General features: G+C 39.7%; 1 protein-coding gene across 2 annotated transcripts in view; it reads right to left on the reverse strand.

Moving 5' to 3' along the window:
* LOC135209135 (uncharacterized) overlaps positions 1–24,069 on the reverse strand; it is a 33,267-nt gene extending 9,198 nt beyond the window's left edge. Inside the window, exons 1-3 of one of the 2 annotated variants that reach the window (XM_064241786.1) lie at positions 23,921–24,069; positions 16,595–16,737; positions 64–13,500 (exon numbers count right to left, since the gene is read on the reverse strand). In XM_064241786.1, the coding sequence (XP_064097856.1) occupies positions 64–13,481 (13,418 nt within the window). In that variant the 5' untranslated portion in view covers positions 13,482–13,500; positions 16,595–16,737; positions 23,921–24,069. Of the gene's footprint in view, positions 1–63; positions 13,501–16,594; positions 16,738–23,273; positions 23,456–23,920 lie in introns of those variants that run through there. The other variant, XM_064241787.1, reaches the window with a different exon arrangement.
* Positions 24,070–24,482: the final 413 nt, after the last annotated feature.

Here is a 24,482-nt window from a genome sequence, read left to right on the forward strand (position 1 = left end):
AAAATGCCCAATATCATTGCATTATGCATAAAAAAATTCATGGTAAGTATCACCACTACTTGCCTGAAACCCTTTTTATTCTTCTTCTTGGCAACCATCATCTGATGAAGACCACCACATTCAACAAGATGAGAATGAAAGAGTTCGACTTCTGCAAAAAGTACGCCACATCTTGAACATTTCATCAGACTCTTCTCTTTGGCATCATCATTTGAAATTTCAGTCTTTGGATCTGGAGTGCCTTGTATGATCTGTGAGGGTCCAGCCAGCATGACAGGAGATAATGGAGTTGTTACTGGTGATTTTTTAGGACGGCCTGTGGGAGGTTGGAACTGTAAGCAGAAACTCTGCGGGACAGAGTCCTGACCTTGAAACATGGTATGAGCACACCAAACAGATGGATGACACTCCCATTTATGATCCATCATATCTGCCAAGTCCAAATAGCCGGCACCACAGGCGCAACACACGTACGTGTGCTCTCTGGACCACTCGCCATTGATCTCTGAATTTCTCTCAAGTGCCAAACTATTCATAAAGTCGCCCATCAAACTATCGCTCTCATCTTTGGTCAGCTGCATGCCAGATCTCGTGCGTGTCAAAGAGGTAGGGTCGGAAATCCCTTCCTCTGGAGGAGACTCCTGTTTATTTTCAATGCTCTTCCTCTTTGCAGATTTGGTTGAATCTGGAGAACCACCTTCTTTCCTTGAAGAACTCTTCAGCTTCACAGTACGAATACCTAATATGTCAAACAATTCATTTTCTTTCTTAGCTTTGCTATGACTGCTGGAACTCTTCCCTTTCTTCATCCCAGACTTCTTCTCTAGATGCATTTGTACGAACCAACTGAAGTTTTTCAAAACCTCGTTGATTTCCCCTTCACTTGCTTTTATATCTTTCTTTCCTTGCAGGTATTTCCTCATGTCTTTTGCAGGATCTAACTTATCCCTGTCAGGAACAGTAACATCATCTAACACATTTCTAATGGGTAAAGTCAGGTAACTGCGGTCAAGATTTTCATCTGCAACTTTGTTAGCAACGTTAAGTCGAAAGTATTTTCCATCCAAGTAGTTGAGGAAATTATCGTAAATATTCCAAGACACACCATAGCATCCTTTGCTGCGTGTGGTCATCTGCGATTCAGGTAGATCGACTTCCACCTCTTCTCCTTTGGAATCAGAATTATGATGGTCCAGGTGGACAACAAAATCATTTTCAGGTATTTCTTCATTACAGATTTTGCATCTACTCTGCACATAATGTAAGGCTATTACGTGGTTAATTAAGCCAATCTCACATGCAAAATAATAACTACAGGCCCCGCAATAATAAATACTATTATGAATTAATGATTTCCACCTGTGAAACTGGTATGAATAGACTTTTTGATCACAACTGCAAGAACCAACTCCAGTTCTAACCTGGTAAATGTCTTCATGAATATTCAAATGGAACCTAACAGCATTGATGTCTTTTGATGAAAAGTGGCAACTTCGACACACGTACGCACACTCACCACTCACAAGTTCAGGTGGCAAATCCAAAGTTTCGCTCACTCTCAGTACCATGTGATGACGGTAATTAGGTGTTGATTTGGCTGGAATGAAAGACACACATATGTGGTGCTTGATGATGTGCTCCTCTAGCGGTTCGGCAAGCATTTCACGACACAGCGGGCAGAGCAGTTCCAACACTGGAGGTTCAGTGGTGTCGTCCTCTACTTTGTCATCTAAAATTGTTATGACACCATCTTTAACATCATATGTGCAAGAAGAAACAGATTCAACCCTGGAGTCCTCCACATTCTGAGAATCTTCCCCTGAAAAACACACTTCCCTTTTTACTTCAACCACTTCCAACAGGGAACTCTCTCCTTCATCGCCATGACTCACATTTGCAGCAGCTGCCCTGTCTTTTTCTGGTGTTAATGAAACTTCTTGCGATATATTATTAACATCCGGTGGGTTATTGGTAGTCGAAGATGTCTCCTTACTCTCATCCTTCTTTTCAGTGCCATCAATTTCTCTGGCAGATATTTCTGCTGGGACTTCAAAACAAACAGTGATTTCTTGTTGATCAATTTTTTCCGAATTGCTAGCAGAAAAGCAACTTCTTTGGCATGCTCTTTGAACAGCAGATTCAACTTCAATTTTTCTTTCAACAGGGATTAAAGCTAGAGAACAAAGCATTTCATCAGAAACAGACTTGGGAGGTTCAGTAATCAGTTCACTGTCAAAGTCTTTTGCTTTGGATGAAGCATCTCCGTTGTCTTTTGAACAAAAGTCTCCTGCAGAAAGGGGTGCCACTGTCTTTTGAACACAGGAAAACTCAACTGACACTTTAGGAATGTTTGTATCCTCTGGAAACGTCTGATGATCTTTAGAGGTAACAGGTAATTCTGGGAAATCATTGACATCAGACTTGCTGTTTTCCTCTACACACTCAGCTGAAGAAGACTTAAGGTCTATAACAGAATCCAAAGAAAACACATTCTTTCCAGACCCCTCAACTTGTTTTGGTGAAGCACATTCTTCAGACAAAGCTGACTCAACATCAGGAAAAGTGCTTGATTGCTGAGGAACTACTGATGGAGTTTCGTGACTAGTTGGTAAGACTGACAAAGCACCATCAGATACCATACAAGAGGACTCATCGCCTACATTTTGAGTTGGAGTGTCACTGTTACTGCTTTGGGCTTTTGATGGTGAAATAGAACTCTCACCAACATCTTTACTGAGGTCAACATTCTCAGTTGCAGTGTTATCTAATTCCAAAACATTCTCATTAGGTGAACCTGGAACTGAATCAAAATGTGTCTCATCTGGCTCAGACAATGTGTGACTAGCTTCAATAACAGAGGAATTTATTTTTGTATTAATATCTTCAGAAACAAACTGATTGTTTCCTACTCTAGGCATACATTCCTTTCCTTCTGGTTCAACAATCTGTGTAGAATAATCTTTACCAACAACATTAGCTGTTTCGGAGTTACTTTTACTACAATCTAAGGATTTTTCAATGTTTTCACCTTCCTTGTCACTTAGTGTCTCCTTTGCACTGGCTGCATTGGATATTCCAAAGTGATAAGTTTCATTTTCAACAGACTTATTTACAGGACTACATACTTCAACGAGGTGGCTTTCTATGTTAGCTACCACAAGAGATTCATCTTCTGATTCAGCTACACATGGGACTTGAGGAGTAGAACCAAGACTCTTCTCTTCCAGAGATTTAGAACCTTCCCCTTCCAAACTTTCAGCCTTATTCAAGTTCAACTGAGTGGCAAAGTACTTTGTTTCCTGACCCAGTGAGGTACTTATTTCCTGACCAGGTGAGGTGCAGCTATGATCAACAGAAGTCTGTGTGTGATCGTGACTAGGTTGATTGTTTTTAGGGTCAGAGGGAGTTTGTAAACTACTTTTAACATCAGGACCCTTCAAATCTAAAGAAAGATGTTCAACAGTTTCTTTGGTAATGGAAAGCTCTATCTGGTGTTCAACTGCATAAGGTAACTGTGGGGCATGTTCAACTTCAGTATGTGAAAAAGGAGCACTATCATCCTTAGGACAGCCATCTATCAATTCATCTGTCGTCACCAGAGATTCAGACTGATCCTTCTGAAGTAAATTTTCTTTCTTGCTGTCCATTAAAGCTAAACTAACACCATCACTGTCCTTGTTTACTATGGGTACTTCTGGGATATTCTCGCTACAGGGTGCACTATCCTGTCTCAGAGACAAGGACACATCAATGCGATATGTTTCAGCATCCACTTTGACTTCACTTGGGCACTTGACATTGCTACCCTTGTCTCCAGAACACTGTGCAAATTCTACCCAGTTTTCTATTGAGCAGTTTTTTGAGTCCACTTGCATTTCATCTGGAATACTGTGACATGAAGCTACGTCTTCCACACTGATAACAGAGGATTTCAGCTTGTCACTATCAAATCTGTTTAAAAGTGTTTCATCTTTAGCATCATCACTAACGTCAAGGAGAGAGATTTCACCCTCATGAAAAGAATAATTTCTAACAATATTCTCTAAGAATCTTGAGGGGCTTTTGTAAGGAATCATCTCCATTCCTATAACACTGTGCCTTCCATCTTCATACCTTTCCTTATTCAACTGCTCATGATTTTTCTGCTGAATACTCTCACTGTTTTCAGTACTCACTTCTCCAGCATCAACAGCATGTAGTTCCCGAGTGTTCTCAATGCTGATACTACTTTGTAATTCTCCACAATCAAAAGTACTCAATTCATCAGCATCTTCAATGTTTTCTGTTATGCTGTGACTATGGTCTCCTGATTGCTCAGAACCACCAACTTTTTCTTCAGATAATACAACTGCATCAGCCATTTCTAAGGATGACCCTGGCTTGTCAGTGCTTTTAGGTGGTAGTTGTTTTTCTGCATTAACATAACCAGAAAGATGACTATCAAAGTCAATGAGTGTACAAGCCTGGCTATACATGACTTCTGGATCTGAAATGACTTTACCTATTGAATCTGGCACCAATTTCTGTGGAGTACTTTGTATAGAAAAGTCATCAGGAGGAAGGCATTCATCAGCAGTGTTGGAGGAAGCTGTTGATTCTCCCTCTTTGACAACATCTGACAGACTAGCTAGAGAACTCATACTTTCAGTGAACTCTGATGTTTTAGCAAAGTCATTAGCACCACCCAAATATTTATTATTGATTTTGACATCAGAATGGGACAACTTCTCTTCATCTTTTTTCAAATACTGGCTTTCAACACCAAGAATGGAATCCACATTAGTCTCTTCAAGTACTGCATTTTCCATCTGTTTATTGGTTTCCAAACACACATCCTCTTTTGAAAGACTCTTCTTTGACCAATTAACATCCTCACAAGGACTTGAAATAGGGTCTTGAAGTGAGTTAAAAAAATCTGTTTCTGAATTTTCATTTCCTTTGGATTCCTGAGCAGACAATTCTCCCTGTTCAGTATTGTCATGATCCTGAGACAGATTCGTTTCCCCATCAATACCCTGTAAGACTTGATCACTTATAGTATCTACGGAATCACAGTGCAACTCGCTATCTAAATTAACATTACCTGATGGAACTTCTGTCATTTCAGTCCCAGGCAATTTATCTGGAATTACTGTCTGTGCATTCTCTATGTCTGAATGAAGTTTGTCAAGCATTGATACTTCTGCTGCCTCTACACTTGGGAATGTCATTGCTAATCCTGACTCAGCCTTTTTATCTGTGTCTGTACCAAATTTTTCGTCTTCATTAACTTTCACAATTTCTTCTTCAATTAATGTTGTGTCACAAATTTCCTGAGGGTTTTCTGTCACTGCTGAGTCTATTGTCAAATCTGAGTCAAATAACTCTCTGCCTTTGGATAGCGAGTCGTGTGTATTATCGGGTTCGTACAAATCCTTCTTGATCACCAATCCAACGGCGTCTTCAGTTTCACTTATTTTTTCATCCCCGACTGTCTGCATTTTCTCTTCAATCCCAGCACATACTGACTGTACTCCCTCTTCAATTTCACATTCTTCAGTCAAGGCTAACTCTGCAGTGTTATCAACTTCAAGATTCCGAGTGGTTTCAGCAGACTCCATTAAAAATTTTACTGATTCATCTGTTTTAGATGGTTTTTCTGTCATTAAAGATTCAACTATTTCTTCAGTCTCAAACACAGTTTCCTTTATTGCTGCCTCTGTTGACCCTTCTACTTCGGTCATGTTTGTAACTGATGAATCTTGTGTTTCACCTGTTTCAAGACCTTCGGATCCTATTGAGTCTGCTGTTTTACTGTTTTCACTTGGTTTGCCAATTAAAGTATGAGCATCATCCATACCACAGGGATTTTCAGTTACCTCCAACTCTAATCTTGCATTCATTTCAGAGGGCTTTTCAGGCAAATCTGATTCTGTTGTTTCTGTGTCAGTCAGTGGTGCTTTCCCTTCATTCATAGGCAGGTCTCCCACTTCACCAGTTTCAAGAAGTTCTTCTGCTGCTGGTAAAATTCTTTGAATGGAACAACCGACTGCACTATCTAATAATGCTAAGCAGTCTGCTGAGTCTACACTTTTAGGACAATCTCCAGTCACTCTCATCTGCCTTAAATCATCACTCTCAGGAGGTACTTTGGTTGCTAGTGACTCTGTTGTTATACCACTCTCAAAGTTTTCAGTTGATGATGCCACTTTACTGCTACTCTCAGAATCTTTTGACGTTTCCTGTACATCTGTTACAAAGCTTTCCTGTATCTTGGTTGTGGATTCCAATATTTCATTAAATTCCAAAAAGTGGTCAGGTTCAATGGTATTTTCAGGTGTTACCAACTCCTGTTTTTCATCAACTCTGAAACTGTTTCCAAAGGTTGATTCCTGAATATGCTCAGTTTCTAGAGGTTCTCTGGATTTTGCTGACTGTCTAATTTTGTCAATTTCAAAAGCCTTAATACTAGTTAGTGCAGACTCCTGTGATTCCTCAGGCTCAACAGCACTGACAGGTACTTGTGGATCTACCGTCAACTTTGGTGTTTCATGCATCTCACATGGGGTTTCACTTTCACTTGATTCTGGTGTTTTGTTGATCACATCGCACAATTTTTCATCCAATTTGAATTCTTCACTTACGGGAGTTTCAGTTGCTGAAATACCAGGAGCTTTAAGCAGAGTTTTACTCTGGGAAGATAACGGTGTTAATTCACAATCGTCAGTTTCAATTCTAACAGAGGCCTCATTCACAGTTAAGTCTACCAGAGTGCTCGAGTTGTCATGAAGGGGTAATGAATCAGCTGTCTCTGATATTACAGCATTGGGTTCTAGTGATATTTTGTCTAAAGATTTTCCACACACTTTATCTAATTCAACATCAGCTGGTTCAGGCACATTCAAATCAGAAGCTTTGCTGACAGTACTTTCCATCAAAATTGGATCTACCTCTTTTGCCATTTTGGTTTCAAACAGAGATTTGCTTTGGTGAGAGTCTATTGATTTATCAGCACTTGTCACAACGGATGTCTCAGTTGGGCTAGAATCTAATGTTACTTTGGTAACATCATTCTCACCGACTAAAGTTCTCTCTACTGATGCATCTCTACCTTCATTTACTACTTTTTCAGCAATAATCCCAGATTCAAAAAGCTCTCCTGTTACTCCTGGCCCCTTTTCAAACTGCTCTTCTACAGTGGCAGGCTCCACTGAGGTGCTTGCCTTTACAGAATCTGTTGGAAGCGGAGCTGAATCAGTTTCTTTTGCATTATCTGGCAAAACTGCCTCTACAACCATTGAAACATATTCATCTAATTTGTTTACTATGTCTGACTCTGCTGACGTTCTGCTCAAACTGGAATAAAAAGACACTCCAGCATGAAGAGACACCATTGACTTCTTTGTCACATCATCCCCAGGCTGTTTTGCAATGAAAGAGTTAACCTCTGTTTTATCCACATTGTCTCTTGTTTTCTCTGAGATTTCTACCTTCTGTGTTTCACTTGGAGTTGAAGTGGTCTCAAAAGCTGTTTCATATAATACTTTACTTCTGACAGCTTCCTCCAAGGTTTTACAATGCACTTCAGTCAACACAGTTTCTACATTAGATTCTGTAACACTGTTTTCACTTTGGACATCCTTTCCGACACAGTCTGTATCTGTTATGCCAAAGTCATCAGAAGTCTTTACAGGGAGAAACTGGTCAGAGGTTTCACTTGATATTTTGGTATTGTCCAACTCTAGTGGGGAAATTAAGGTATTGCACGATGTTTCCGTCTTCAAATGCTCATGAGAAGATTCATCTAAGGAATTTTTACAAGGGAAATCTGGTACTGCCGATGGTTGAGTTACATCAGTTTCTTGTTGCTCTTCAATTTTACTGGACTCTTCAGAAAGTTTAGCACTCCCTTTTATGTCATTTATTTCCCTGTTGACAGTATCCAATTTTCCTTCAACTGCAGCACCTTTAGTAAGGGTTTCATTTTCAAGAGTATCTTCTGAAACAACTCTTTCATTAGGGTTTTCTCCAATAAAATCTGTACCTAAAATTTCTGTTTCATCAGGTTCATGCATAGTTTCTGGCAGAGGTGTGGCCATGCTGTCAGTAATGGTGGAAGGTGCACTTTCTTTCACTCTCTCTGACAGAATAGGATCACTTACTCTACTGGTAAGCGTTGTGATGGATGACTCTGACACTTTCACTTCCATAGGTAATTTAGTAGCATTTGGATCCAATGCAACTTTGTTAGAAAAGACATCACTATCCGATTCAGAAAAGGTTAAATTTGATTTGTCAGATACTTTAATTCCTAAACTGCTTTTTGTAACATCTTCTTTTTCAGGTACTGCTTCAGTCAGCGAAGCTGTTGAACATCCTGGTTCCAACTGTAATCTGGTATCAATCATAAAATTATTCTCTGTTTCAGGGATTACAGGACATAAAACATCTGCCTGACATGATCCAGCTAGAACAGGTGAAGTAGTAGAGTCTGATTCGGTTTCATTTCCTTTGTCAGCCATTTCAGTCTCTTTGGGGATTTCATGTAACTCACAAGCAATATTCACTTTTGCTGCTGCATCAGGACATCTAATTGCTGGAACATCAGTTGAATCGACAAGTGCCATGATTTTTTCTGCAACAACTTCTTCAGGGATCTTCACACCACCAAGACCTTTTACATCTATGTCAGGTACTAATCCTGAGTCAGTAATTACAGAATCCTCAAATACTTGGGTTTCGTCAGGTTTTACTGGAACTGCAAGCGCAACTGACTCTGTTACTTGTAAGTCACTAGTTCTGATAGGAAATCTGTTCTCAAGGGGATCAACTAGCCTCTCAAGGACTCCAGCAATTGTGTCTGTTTTTGCACAATCAGAGAATATTTTTGTAGATTCTGTTTCACATGAGGCTTCAGGTACAGATTCTGATGACTGTTGATCATTGCACATCCCATCATTCTTCGGACTGGCAATACCTGCCTTTGGTGAAGTTTTACTATTAAATGAACAGTTATCCAAACATTCTGCTTTTTCCTCTTCTAGCATTACTATGGGTGTGAAATTCAGAGGCACTTTTCTCACTTGAATACCACTAATAGACTCATCCTGCACAGAATTTTTGGGTGATGTGTAAGCAACATTAATTGGGACTTCACGAACAAAAGAATGTACAGCCTCTTTCATGGTGTTATTATCAACCACCTTTACACCTTCATCTAACTCTTTACATACTTTTTCTAAATCATTTTCATCTAATCTAGATTCTACAGTCAGCAAGGATTCAGACTTTTCTTCTTCAGGTTTAAATATCAAACTCTGATCGCCTGAAGGAAGTTCATCCTCCAAATTTGCCAACAGGTTTGTTACATTAGCCGGTTCTGTCTTTTCGGCAAACACTTCGGTAAGAACTCTGGTACTGCTGTCTTGTGGTGTGGCTGAAATAACTGGACTTTGATTTTCATGGGCTTTACTCACAGGAATGACTTCATCTGATGGGTCTTCATTCAGTGGCTGACATAACTGTGGTTCTTGACTACTAGATGTCTTTAGTGTCGATGGTAAAACCAGATCTTCAATCTTGTTCTCAGTATGATTATCATCTGGAACACTGCTTTTCTGACAGCTGTCATTTTCAAGGTCTTCTGGGATCAAAAGTAAAGCTTCTACAGAATGATTTTCAATAACTGTATTTGAAGAGGTACATTTTTCTTCCTCACTTACAGCAGAGTGCAATGATGTATTAGGTATAGCTGTCTCAGTAATGAATGGTGGAACTTTATAGTTCTTATCATGACTAAAAACTAATTCCAAATTGCTTCCTGACTTTGTAGCAAGTGCTGTGTTACCTTCACTACATGCAATTTGCATCATACTTTCAACTTCACTGATTAAACTTTGGCTTCCTGTACTGACGGAGTCATTACAACTAACAATGCCTATTGAAGTTTGGTTTTTATGATCAAGGTTAGTCAATTGTGACAAACTTTCAATGTCACTAACATGTCCTGTGGTCAAATCACTTGACAACAAGTGGTCACTTTCAAGCTTGCTGTCGCTGGAAAGCCGTATCGGTATAGTAAAATTATCATCACTTATTTCTGGCAATGAATCCACAATGGAACTATCCTGAGTTTCCAAAGGCAACTCCTCTTCTACTGCTGTTGATTTGCCTAAAAGAGATGAACCTTCATCAACACTGGAACTGAGAAAATTACTCCTGCCTTCATAGAAGGCAACATTAGATGACAAATCAACATCTTTATGAACTGCTAAACTGGTACTGGCCGGATTCATAGACCCTTCGGTGCATTCCACTGATACAGTAGTAGTTTGAGGTTCCTCTGTAGGCTTAGAATGAACACCTAGTTTACCATTATTGTCCCACAAGTCACTAGACAAATTTTTGCACGCTAGTACAGCTTCTGGAGCCGAGGACACAAGAACAGACTCCTGTGGAGGTTGTGCAGAACCTTTATCTTCACTGTCCTCAGAGGAAGTAGAAGGGACAATGATTTTGCCAATCACATCACAGTACGTAGCAGATGTGCCCGCTTCTGCTCTAACTTTATCAGTCTCCAACACTGAGGCAGTTTTAATTTCATCTTTGGGAGTACTTAATGGCTGAGTCACTGTAGTCTGGGAAGTTACCGATTCCTCAAATCGATCTGGAACAGAAGGAGTTAGGATGTTCCCATGGGAAGTTTCACTAGTTTCAGTCTTTTTGATCTCATTTGCTAAATCAGACACTGATTCAACTAATGGCTCATCAGACTCTCTCAATGTGGTTGGTTCATCCTTGTGATGGATTTCCAATTGCAAATTATCGACAGACATACAACCTGTAAGTGAATCCTGACTGATATTTTTACCACCTAAGCCTGGCACACACTCCCTACATCCACTTCTTAATCTATTGCAATTATTTGGTTGACTAGACAAACAAGGGGTTCCTGAGGTAGGCTTTTGGCATAATGAGTTAGTATTGCAAGGATCATTACTCAACAAAGGTGTACTGTGCATAGAACAAGAACGACACGGCAACCTATCAACTAAGGACTTAACCAACTGTGAAGGCCCTGAATGACCTGACCCGACTGAGGATACTCTTGAATTGGTATCTGCAGACTCTAAAGCTTCACTGGTGCTTGAGGACGGCAAACCAACGTTCGCTTTCTGTTCATGCGATGCGCTGAGATCTAAAGACATATCTATAGATTTAGTCTGATTGAGTTCAGTAAGATTACTGTCAATCTCATTAGTCAACGAACTTGGCAGATCAACATCAACCTTTTTAGGAGACCCAATAGATCTCTCTTTACAAGAACTATCAACTGTCAATGACATTTGCATGAGGTCACCACTTTCACACTTTTTCTCATCAGACTGTGCAACACACACATCTCCAAATGTAACCTTTCCACAAGAAACTTCATCCTTTACTGTTTCAGAATCTCTGCTAATCTTTTCATCATCCTCGTTATTCAGGCTTCTCTCACCTACAACACTATCTACAGGAGATCCAGAGCACTTGTCATTCATTGCTAGAAGTTTTGGTAGTAAATTGGAAAAAGAATTTTGGGTACTGCTCTCTTCTGGAGATGGTGGTAAACTGTCATCGGAGACATCTGACAAAATTGCTGCTACAGCATCAGATATCTTCACCATGATGGCTCCCCTTGAGGCATCTGATGGTGTGTCTGAAAAGAGAGGGGTGTCAGAACTGCTTGGAAACCCTGAGGCAGAAGAAAGCTCAGATGGTGGGGATGGGGCACAAATCAGAGAATTCTCTTCATCAGAGATAGGTTCAAGGTACTGTCCATTTCCATAACCACTACCGCTAAGAGACGACTTCCTAGCACTCTCCCTTTTCCCAGTGTCACCCTTTCTTAGTCCTTTAGGACAGGCCGATGCTGCTGTCTCCATACCAACATGCCTCCGTTTTTCATATAAAATTTCAACGTCACTTCCACTATCCCCAGTGTCATCATCAACCAAGTTTATAACCTCATTTTCAACACTTGTTTCACGAGAAGTTAAAACCTCAATTTCGTCACTGTCTTTTCTTTCTATTGCTTCAACTGAAGTGGTTTTCGGCATTATATTAATACTGCTAGACTCAGATTTGGGTGAACAACAACTTTTCTGTTCTAACTCAAATTTGGCATCTTTTTCAATGGTATCTTTTTCACTAGTAGTCCTAGAAACATCTACAAGCACATCACTTTGAGCATCTTTAGAAATATTAAAAACTTTTTCATTTGAAACACAAAAACTTGCACTCGTCCTATCATTCAAACTGGTCCTTGTGTCTGTCAAATCACTATTTACCACAGCCTTTAAACTGCTTCCACCATCAAGAGTTGAGCTGACATCTAAATGCTTTTTAGAGGTATTACTTTCACAAGGAATATCTCCTTCACTCAACATACTTTGACTGGGATCTAGGTCCTCTTTTTCTGCAGAGGACCCGCTGCTTCCAGAGGTTCTTTCACACAGTTCTCCTGAAGAGTTTATGTTATACACACAAAGCTCATCACAAGCTTTTGTTGGTTCCTCAGAATTACATAGAGGAAGAACCTCCTTTGTGGAAGAATCTCTCAGCAGATGAGCATCACGTGTGGCAGTGTTAGGATTATCACATGGTATCAATTGCCTGTGTTCACTGTGTAACATCAAGGATGGCTCATCATCACCCTCTGTCTTCGTAAAACAACTGGCAACCTCTTCCTTGGGAGCTGGGTTGGTCCTCGTGGGTGAAAATGCTTGCAGAGCAATTGAGCCAGCCTGGATGTTAGGCTCTGATCGGTTGTGGAGCTTAGCTACCATTTCTTCGAGAGAACATTTTCTCCTATACTTTGGGCTTTTAACATTATGGGGAGCTGGCAGAGGATCTGAACACGAAGTTACCTTACTACTGTTACTACCGGCAGATACTTGATCAACAGATTCATTATACACTGAAAAATGTGAATGTTCCGAGGTCCCCGCTGGCGATTCTTCTATAGATTTACCAGATAGTTGAGGAGGCAGTGATTTTGCTTTGTTGGAAGGGGCAGCAGGAGACCTTCCCTCAAGAGACTCTGGAGTTTTACATCTACCTTGATACAACGTAGATGGATCAGAGCCCTTTGAGGCCACACCTCCCACTGATATTGTGCGCGATCGAGATGCCCCATCTTCTCCATCCTCGCTGCAAGGTGGAGACAACACGTGGCGAGGAACATCGATGTCTTTGCTCGTATCGTACAGCGTTCCGCACAAACCATTAGTCACATCATTACAAATGTAGCCATTGGCAATGCTACTGTTTGGCTTGGCCCCTTGGTGGCGATCTTCGATGAGGTCAGGGGTGAGGCAGGCTGGACTGTCTTCAGAAGTTGAGGCATCTGGGAACTGACTGCTGCCGCCAAGTGTCTTACAGGCAACAGACACACTGCTGATTTCATCTCCAGAAGGCGAGCTGCTCCCATCAGATGGGGAGCACAGCCCACCTGGCTTCATCCTGTCCCTCAAAGCATTCCTGCGAGAAAAGAGAATAAAATCAGCTTAAAAAATCAAAATCATCTTGACCGAATTAAACCAAATGCTAGTTTCTAAAAAAATGTACTAAAACTAAAAAAACTAAGTACTACATAAATTTGATTACATTTGACAAAAAAATTATGTTTTTATAATAAAAGTTTTAATTATACTTACCCAGTAATTACATAGCTATAGTTTCTGTTATTGAAACTATAGCTATGTAACTACTTGGTAAGTTGCATACATAAAACCCTCAATTACTGTCATTTGCATTCAACAAGAACTCCTTTGTCATATCTAGGCCTGGCAAAGTATTAGGTAAAATATCAAACTTCTGACTTGCAGGTTCAAAGCATTAAACCAGTACGTACAACAATTCTTTATTCTTTCTTTCTTCATTGACTAAATAGTATCAAAATGCCACTAATAATCCTTCCATACACATTTTAGGATTTACATTTTTATCTGAACAATTACAGATTCTCAAATTTCAGTAAAAAGGGGAGCCGAAATCTGCAAAATCAGTTTGGGGACAGCCAATGCTTAGCTTATGTTTGTTTGGTTACCCCTATAACCCTAACATAACCATGTAATTACCATAGTCTACTGTATCTAGACACAACAATTTAGGCTGTTAAGCAAAAATTACAAAATGAAAAAATAAATAAAAATCTGTGCCTTTTCATTTATCTTGAATTAGTGAATGAATGGGTGTCTAGCTCAGAGCATAAGCTATGGTAAGATGTCTAAAGGCAGAGATTAATTATTTATACCAAGTGAACAATAATGTAGGGGAATTTATTTCCATTATGATATACAACCTTCAGCTAAAAAGTTTGAAGCAGAATACCAGGATGACAAAACAAGAGAATAAAGATTAATATACCACAAAACAACTAACCTTGATGGATATTTGTATTTTAAGGCAGGTTATCTGTTGCAGCTCATATAATGAATCAAGACCATTATTTCATGAATTATTTTAATACTAAAACAATATTCATTCAAGTTGTATCCTGACATCAGTACATAAACAATATTGCAATAATAGATAGTCAGTTTTATGCAATATAAGAAATGATCTCCCTTCATGGACATGCACGCTTGATGGTTTGTATACTGTACCAAGTTTAGAATAGAATAGAACACAAATTTTAATAAAATAATTATTTGGATACTTATACATACCTACTACTATTAAAGTTAGCTATATCTCAATGCCTATAGGTGAGATGGCATTCAAACCAAAGATGGAGTGGCTGCCCAGATGACTGTCTAGTACACCTGTTCTCCACCAGGTGTGTTTCGAATGTTTTAAACCACATTGCACTTCTACTGTGCTGCATTAATCCAGCAAACATCGACCAAGCTAGAAGAGATCCACCGATACAAACTCTTCTTCCCCAAGAGGGCAACAGGAGGCAACAGCAGCCAAGTAATGATTTGCATCCATGACTCGAAGAAAGGGAGACAGTCTGAAGTGACTCAGCTGAGTCCACACGAGTCTGCGAAGTGAAAGAAAAAAAGGTGCCGAAAGAAAATGGGAAAGAAACTCAACTTACTTCGAGTATTTCCCATATGACACATCCTTAGAAAGCTATGTAGCTAGAATAAATAAAACCTAGCATGGAAACAACAGAAGATACTGTAACCATGGTAGATTTGGAATGAGAAACAATAATCGAGGCAGAAGATTTGCTGATAGCCAAAGAAAGAGGAATAGTCTAGCAGAGGGATTTATTATGAGCAAAAGATGAGATTGGTTAAACAGTCCATGAGTCGACATAACAGAATAAGTAAAACTAACTACAGACACATCATTAACGAGACTGTGAGCATGAAAAACGGAGAGGCAGGTGACGGAGGGCACAGAGCCATATTGACCCCTAACACTGACCCGGTTCTCTACAGGGCAGTCCTAGGCTCGGGCTACAGACAGGTGAGGCACCAGCACCTTACCTCTTACAAGGGAACACAAAACTGTTCACACACTATGGGGCGACTGGGCCCAGTTCCTTAACAATTTCAGACAAACCTTGTACGAACCAAAATACGGTTCATGTCCTGTTCCAAACTCTCAATATGCTTTTCCTGAACTGAAAGGTGGAGCCAAAGGGGACACCCAAGTGCTAAGTAAAGCATTAGCAAAGGAAAAGTCTAGACCGAGTATGGATAAAGGACCTGGAGAAAGGGAAGAAACAACAGCTTGATAACCTGACCTAACTAATTGCTTTCGCAATCTATCTGCTTCCCTTCTCTTCCCATACTATCAAATGTAAGCAGAAAGTCCTTCAAAAATACTTACTTCCACACACCTATTCTCAAGAACACACTTTATACCCCGGCAGCCGGCATAAACAGTGTACTTCCCAAAAAATCAACATCCTGTCAGTGCATACAGTAATCATTCCCACAGAACCTTGATGTTTTTAGCCTTGATTGGAGTAGAGGCATCCTAGGAAAAATAAATGTAGAGTACCGTGATAATAGCAAATAGCCACGAAAATATCAACAAGCTCCTATACACAATGGCGGCAAGGAGAATTCTGATAAGAGATAAACCATTCGAAACACACCCTGTGCAGAACAGGCGTCCTAAAGAGTTATCCGGGTTGACATTTGATCTTTTGTTTGAATGCCAACTTGCCTATGGGCACAGAAATATAGGCTAACTTTAACATTATATGTATAAGATTTATCCAAATTAATACAATTTAAGCAGCCCAAGTGCTGGGGCCTATGAGGTCATTCAGAAGTGGAAGGGAAACGGAAACTGAGAGTAAAAGGTTACAAGGGTGTAACAGGAGGAAAACCTCAAAGCAGTTGCACTAAGAAACAATTGTTTGTGGAGGGTGGTGATCAGATGGAAGAAAGAATATGATTGGAGATACAGTAGAAGGAATGAAAGGGGGTTGCAGCTAGGGGGCCAAAGAGATGCTGCAAAGAACCTCTAAGGTAATGCTTACAGTGCGTGGTGCACCGACAGCACTACCCCCTATGGGGCTGTAACAACTTTGACTGAATTCCCTTTGGGCAACAACTTTGTACTTAGCACAGTCACTGAACAGTTCCCTTGGGCACAAACAACATACCTTGACTGTACGTGGACTGGGCCAAACAAGTCGTCAGGAACACTGAACAAGAGACATCAGTGCTAATTTGGCTTGTGACAATATTCCACAGAATGAAAGATTTTATCCAGGAAGCGATTCGAAACTATATCGATACAACGTTCCTGAAAAAAAAAACATAAGAATGATTCAATATGCTCTTCAAGAATGATTAAAAATGTATTAAATATGAAGTACAAAATACATTATTCATAAACTGGAAAAAAAAAAAAAAAAAAAAAAAAAGCTTCAATGTACTTTCCATACAAACTGGAGTTACCACAAAAATGTCAAATTCCTTTGCCTCAGCTTATATGTCTGCTTCAACTTACAACCGAATCTTTCATGCCTACAAAGCTGTTAGGTGGAGGTCGGTTAAAACACCTGAATGATTCTAAATAATTTACATGATCATTCCCCAAAATATTGTTTCTTAAAATTTGATGTCTTGCTTTTTGCTGGCCTAATAGCCACACAAACCTCTGCTAAGCACACATGCTAGAAAAACAAAACAAAAAGCTAACTTTGTAATGAGCCAGATTTTAAAGAAAAAACAGCCTTAATGGGATATAAAAACAGAAAGACAGGAATAAGACGAAAAGCAGATAAAATTTACAGAAATGAACCTACAAACTCAAAGACACAGATGCATGGTATTTTGAAGTGTCATTGCAAATTCTATAAAGTTGCAAGAAAGGCCATTCCACAGCAATTTTATGTTAACGGAAGAAATATACCTTGGAGGTATCCCCACATTAAGAATGTTTATACCAAGTAAGACAAGTAACTGCACATCACTATGTCTAATAGTTTACGTCCATAAACACTGCATGTAAGATAGAAAAACAGGAAATATCCCTGTGATGGTTGTAACTACAACTGCCATTGACTTTCTTACGAGGTCTAAGAAAAGATCAACAGCAAATACCACCGAGGCATCATCTCTACACATATATACCTAGCTTTCTAGTAGCATAACTTTTACATTTAAAGATAAGCCACAGTACCGCTTGACATAACGTATTAGAAATATACCAGGATAGAAACAGAGCCTTCAGAAAATTAGTTAATTACAAGATCAGAGGAGTCAAGGAAATCATAAATGTAAGCAGACCTGGGCTCAGATCAGGTAGTAAGCCAAGCTTTACCCAAGCACATGCATAAATATGAGGATGAGAAAATGGTAACAGCAGGAAAATAAGAGACTGCACTCAAAGAGACAAAAGGAGTATACTGTTTGATGCCCTGAATTATTTAGCAGAGTACTACCAACTACCAATGTGCACCACAGATCAATAATCACAGTTGCACAGTAATGCAGCTCAGCTGAAAGACACTTGACTATGACATTTGCTGATCTGCTCTTTGTTTCCATGAAAACTGGCACCCATTTCACTCTGAAGTATGCAAAAGAAAATCACCAGAGAAGAACACTTAATTTCAATACTAAAAATTATGTTACTAGTATGTCTTAGAACAGCATTATGCTGGGGAATGTACAAAAAGATGTGTACTTATTTATAATACTACTTGTACATAAAAACAAACACAAACCAGTCCCTTACGGGAGGGAAGAAGAAGAAGAAGAAGAAGAAGAAGAAGAAGAAGAAGAAGAAGAAGAAGAAGAAGAAGAAGAAGAAGAAGAAGAAGAAGAAGAAGAAGAAGAAGAAGAAAAAAAAAAAAAAAAAAAGAGGCACTACAAGGCGCGTGCTCCGACCTCCAGGTTACTAGGGATGGACGTAAGATTTTCCCCTCACATGCTAAAATCTACAGTCAAACAGAGCATTGTTCCACGAACAAAAATTAAAATAAATATGCTATATTTTATTAGAAATAATTATTCTATACTGTTTAACATGCACATTTCTTTAAATATTCATTCTAATGCTTAATCATAAATATCCTATGTTAAAATTCCTGTAACTTTAACTCAACTCAAAAGACCTCTTTCAGACCTTTTTAGGCTTTTCCATAGACCTTTCCTACCCCACAAAACAAGAACAACAGAGTAGTTCGTAGAATTACTCCCTAAGTAAGTGAAAGATATATGGTAAAGAAAAAATATATACAACATACACTATATAATTAATATTAATGCATAAAAAAAGATTGTATGTAAATCTAAATAAGGAAAACTTCCAAGAAATTTGAGATCTTTCTCCCAAAAGTTTAACAAGGAATACACCTTGGCAATGAGTACCTGGTACACTTCTGTTTTAGGCTTTAGGGATACATCCTACCACACCCTACCTACTTACAAGGAAGCTTTGCCCACAGGACCTCACATAAAAGGACACATCCTAAATTAACCTTCGTTGCCACATCCTATGTGGTCATAGGGGTACTGCTAATCTAATTACTAAACTTTCCCCTTGAGTTGTCTTGTACTAAACCGATTCAAAACAAGTATTCTGAGCTGGCACAAATCTCTTCCATTTGATAAATCAGCCCAATGACCAACCGAACCCATACATGTATAGGTCTGTATCATTGCAGAAATTATGTACTGTCTGCGGAGCATCTGAAGAAACAAACCTATCTCATCATAACACAGATAGAACTGTAAATATATACACCTTCAAACATACATACAACCACAAGACAAGTTTATTAATGTAAATAGTTTATAAAAAATACTGGACTCACAGGATGTGTGCATTAGCATGTGGACTTGCCTGCAATTAATCCTAACTTTAGCTAAAATATGATCTGCAACAAAAACCATCATTTTAGCAAATCACATAATAAATAAATTGGAAGCCTTTTACGGTAAATTGTGGCACTGTAATGCAATGTGCCATTAAATACTCTAGTCAATCTAGGATTATGGGCAACAAGATGACACTGCAACTATAAAGTCATTACAGAAAGGTATCTGTGGAGACTTGCATAGTTACCTATAGTACAAAGCACACAAAGGTAAAATTTTGAAATTCATAGAACATGCTGTTGCTATGATAACCACAAGAAAGGAAGAAGTGTGTTAAGGACTACTACTGACATCTATTGTTAATAGTACAGTGGACTCCACGTATTCGCGTTCTCAAGAGTCGCGGGTTTCTCTATGGACCATTTCCACCCATTACTCACAGGAAAATCGCCTATTCGCAGTATTTTTCACTGAGAAATATTCACTAATTACTGTATTATCATATAAATTTCATGACTAAATGAACTTTTTGTGATAAAACTATTAAATTATTCAACTATAAGCATTTATGGAGAGCTTTTAAGTATTTGCAGATTTTGTATATTAGGGGGGGTCTGGTATGTATCTCCCCCCCCGAATACAGGGGGTCCACTGTATATCAATAAACATACAAATCAAAATCTAAGGACTGAGACAGTGTACTAGTAGGTATTACATCCACATATACTAAAGAAAAAACAATAGAAAATCTGGAAAAATAGGCAGAAAAGCAAACTTCTTTTACAAAATAGAAAAAGCTAAGCTTACATCCTATTTTCAAATGAGATCTGTTCACTAATGAATGATAATGAAATGAAAATGAAAATGTACGTAATAGGAAATGTTCAGTTCGTTGGCAATATAAATGTGAATTTTCTGGAGTTGCAAATTTCTTCAGTTGTACATGTTCAAATGACAGCAGTAATTTAACAAACACAGAGTACACTACTGATGGCTCGGACAGCTACACTAACCTAATCTAATTACACTATAATGAAATCGTTAAAAAAATTAACTCAGACTTGGAAAAGAATGTTCTAAAGTAAAAATGAACAAAGAATTGAAGAACGACTACTTAAAGTTCTATAGTGAAAATGAACGAAGAATTGAAGAACTACTTAACAGACAAAACATGCCAAATACAAGGCTTTAACCATAAGAAAAGCAAGACTTCAATTTTTACACTTTTTCTGGTTACTGAATCTAGATAAAACCTTATTACCCAAAGGGAAGACAATAAACATGAGGTAACAACAGCAAATAACTAGCACCACGAAATGGCATCCGACCTCAAAATTTGGGACACAAGTGCCCATGATTTTCTAAAAGTTTCCACAGACACAGCATAACCAATAGTCAATTCTGGGCCAAACACCAACAAACTTTTTAGTAGCACACCAAATTGTTTCTCATCTTCATACAAAGCAATCCCTTTTCATTTTCAAAGAAGGCTGTAAGAACACGCAGCCTTTTGCTCTAAGTAGCCAAGGCTTGAGGAACAATTAAAAGTTAGCTAACACAAGACTCAAGTAACATTTCAAAATCCAGATGCTTTATAAAACACAGCACAATTTAAATATCCTTTCAAGAATTACAACTGTTTCTCAAGGTACAAGAAGGTATAGCTGCCCCAACTGAATTCCTTTCTCATCCAGGAAAGCATACAAACAGAGGACACTGTGGTTGGCAGTTGTGGTGAAGGTCAAAGCAGATAAAGTCAAACAAATTTACTGGATTCTAAAAATCACTTATAGATGGCATGCAAACTGCCAATTAAAAAGCTGCCGATGGACACCTGACAGGAAACAAGCAACTAAGAAGGGAACGGACATAAAAAAAAAAAAATGCTTATTGACCAGATACAGCATCGACTAGGTTAAAAATGAATAACGCCGGACTGCATGAAGTTATTTTGGTAATAAAATAGCTCAACATTTGAGGTAATCAATATGAATTCATCATCATTATTAAACAATTCAATATCATAAATAGGGTATGATCCTTCAGGCTAAAATGATTAGATGAAGTTACCCCCTTCGAGGAAGTTAGGTTAGGATAAAGTAATTTTACAAGTCAAGCTGGTCAGGTATAGGTTAGAAAGTTTCTCAAATCAGGTTAGGTTGATGAAAATTTAGAGGTTGAATTTACCAATACCAATGCCTTCACTACCCTTTCCTATAAGTATGAGCTAGAACAGAGCATTCAACTGAGAAAGTCTGGGATGGTCAGGTTACCAAACAAAGGCCAGGTCCAATGCATTTTTCAAGGGTTCCACGGCAAATATAACATTTCAAGTGGTCTGTGCATGATCAAAGATTACATTTTTTGAACGGGCTGGAGGAACAGAAGGTGAAACAAGGCTATGACCTTGTGAGGACAGTTAAATAACCAAGAAACCAAGAAGAGTTCTGATCCTGAATGAATGTATAATGTGTGAGTCAAGGTCATACAGACTTCAGAGCCACTGAAAGAGATAAGCAAGGTTTCAAACTCAAGAAATAAAATGCATACATGTAGGTCAGGGTATCTTGATAACAGCATTCAGAGCTATAGGCTTAAATGGGTCAGAGTACAGTCGTAAGAGTTTCAGAGCAACAATCAAGGTCATTCAACAGTCTTACAGATTTGAAGACCAATCACGAAAGTCAACTACGTATGGCTTGAAGGATTCAAGGTCAAAAGGTTCAGTTCATGTTTTGAAGGATCCACAGTTAGTAGGAGTACAATATAACATACCATAGGCCTTCTTACATAAGTCTGGTAAATCTCTAGGGGGTTACACACCTAACATAAAACTGGTTTGTTTATAGTATGTATTGTATCGGATTTAAGCTATCCAAAGGAAAAGGTTGAGTATTAGCCTGGGATATAACTGGGTTACTGGAAGCAAAGAATCATAATAGGCAATACTAAATTTTCTGCTTATTTGCCTAGGCCTAACCTTGAATTTTAAATGGTTTCATATCTATCATTTATTGTTGGTTATTCATCATTCTTGGATTTATCTGCAAAATGATCCATTAAAAACATTGTTTTTACTAAAATAATAAATTATAAGCTATGCCAAAGCATAGCAGCACGAATGAAGTAGGCTTAGATGATAGAGGCCTATACCATGTGGATTATGAAGATGTGAATTCATAGGACTACTCTGTGTGCTTGACTTGGAGAAAAAAAGTGACAACGATACGCATAAGTCCACAGCCAAATCCTCACCAAACACAAGTTTACACGAAGGTTTAGACTTACGCTAAGCTTCCTAGACTAATCCCGAAATGAAACGCGTTTTGACCTAGACCTTCGGAATAATAAAGACACACCTAGACCTAGCCGTTGGGATTCTTAGCAGACCTAGACCTTAAAATTATTAGGTAACAGACCTAGACGCAGATCTGGCCGTTAGGATTTCTATAAACAGACTTAGGCCTAGTCCTTACGATTAATAAGACGTATAAATGCAATTCTTGAAATTTATAACCAGACCTAGACCTAGTCCGGAGACCTAATCCTAGGAATATATAAACAGACCTAATCCTTGGAATTTATAAAAAAAAGAACTAGCCCCTATAGTCATAAGATCTAATCCTAATCCTTGGAATTTACAAACAGACCTAGACCTATTCCTAATCCTGAGACATAATCCTAGTGCAGAGTCCTAATCCTGAGCCCTAATCCTCATTCTTGGAATTGACAAACAGACCTACTATACACCTCATCCTAGTCCTTAGAATTTATGTAAACAGACCTACATACACCTCGTCCTAGCCCCTAGTAGAACTTACATAAACAGACCTAGCCCCCCCCCAGAGAATTCGTTAGGCCTAAAGTAGTAGGAGGCCGAAGGAAGAGGCTTAGCCTAGGATATATAGGATATATAATGGAAAAATCCCTGGTCTTTCACAATCAATAAAAGCCACAACCTGGAGGAGGCCGAAGGGGCCAAAACAGACACAAACACACACACACACACACGCTGGTCTCGTTCCTTCCGTCCGTCCGCCCCGACGAAGGGCGCTCTCGTCAGCAGGGGGGTTTCTTCGGACTACTCCTACTCCTCTAAGGGCACCCGGAGGTTGTGAGGGAAAAAGTTGCGTTTCCGTCGTGCCTCGGATTGGGGGTTGTTACAACTCCTCTCCTCCGCCTGGCCAGAGGGGGGGGGGGGGCAGGGGGGGCTGTGCTCCTCCTCCTCCTCCTCTCCTGTCCTCCACCACAACACCATTTTGGTCGGCCTTAATTGGCCTGTTTGACCCCCCCGAAACAAGCCCCTCACACGCCTAGGGAGTCACGTCGACGCCCGTCAGGGCGTGGGGCGGGATGGACGCAGGCGTGGGCGAGGGAAACAAAGTTAGGGGGAAAATGTAGCCGTGGCCGAAATATACGGTCGGGGGAAGGATTCGCAAATGCGCGAATATTTCAGCCAGCCAAAGTTTCCTCTTCCCGAGGTGTCCTCCTCCTCCTCCCCCTCTATCCCCCAGCCCCCACCCCCCTCCCCCCCCCGCCCCTCAACCAAACCTCAAGATTTCACTGATCGCCTCTACTACAAAACTTGGTGTCTTATTTGGGGGCGCAGGCGACGTCCCTGGGCCGCCACCGACCGCCATATTCCACGCTGGCTTTACCTTCTCCTCTCATGTCACGGGCGGCCACGACGACGAGCCTCCCGTCGAAGAAGAACACAGATCCTTTTAATGTTTACTATCGGACGCCAACAAAGGAGAAGCGTATGGGATGTTTAAACCGTACCCCCCGATCACTGCGCCCTCGCCCGCGGCTCCGCCAATCACAACGCCCGTAGCCCCCCGCTGGCGAAAGGAGCCGCGTTCTGATTGGTCGGTTGCCTCGCCTCCCGAGCACACGGCCAGTGAAAGCGAAGGGTCCTTGTGGCGTTCGAGTTTGCACGATTTCAAAAAGAAAGCACGCTTCTCCTAGGCCGATTTTCACCCAAAGACATGATTCCCGACGTCTGGAATATTCCGGACGTTCGTGTTTTCGCCATATGCACTTTGTTACGTAAACTTAGTTTTTTTCGCTTTGGACTCGCAGGACGCCTGTCATATCGCTGCAATTTAGGCATACAAGGGGCTGTTAATTTCTCGCAAATTAATTCTACGAGAAAGTTCATCTTTCAACTTAATTATACTAAGTTTGCGAGTGCTTTAATGACCGTCTTGCACAGGCCTA

Source organism: Macrobrachium nipponense, chromosome 37, assembly GCF_015104395.2.
Source record: "Macrobrachium nipponense isolate FS-2020 chromosome 37, ASM1510439v2, whole genome shotgun sequence".
NCBI lineage: Eukaryota > Metazoa > Arthropoda > Malacostraca > Decapoda > Palaemonidae > Macrobrachium > Macrobrachium nipponense.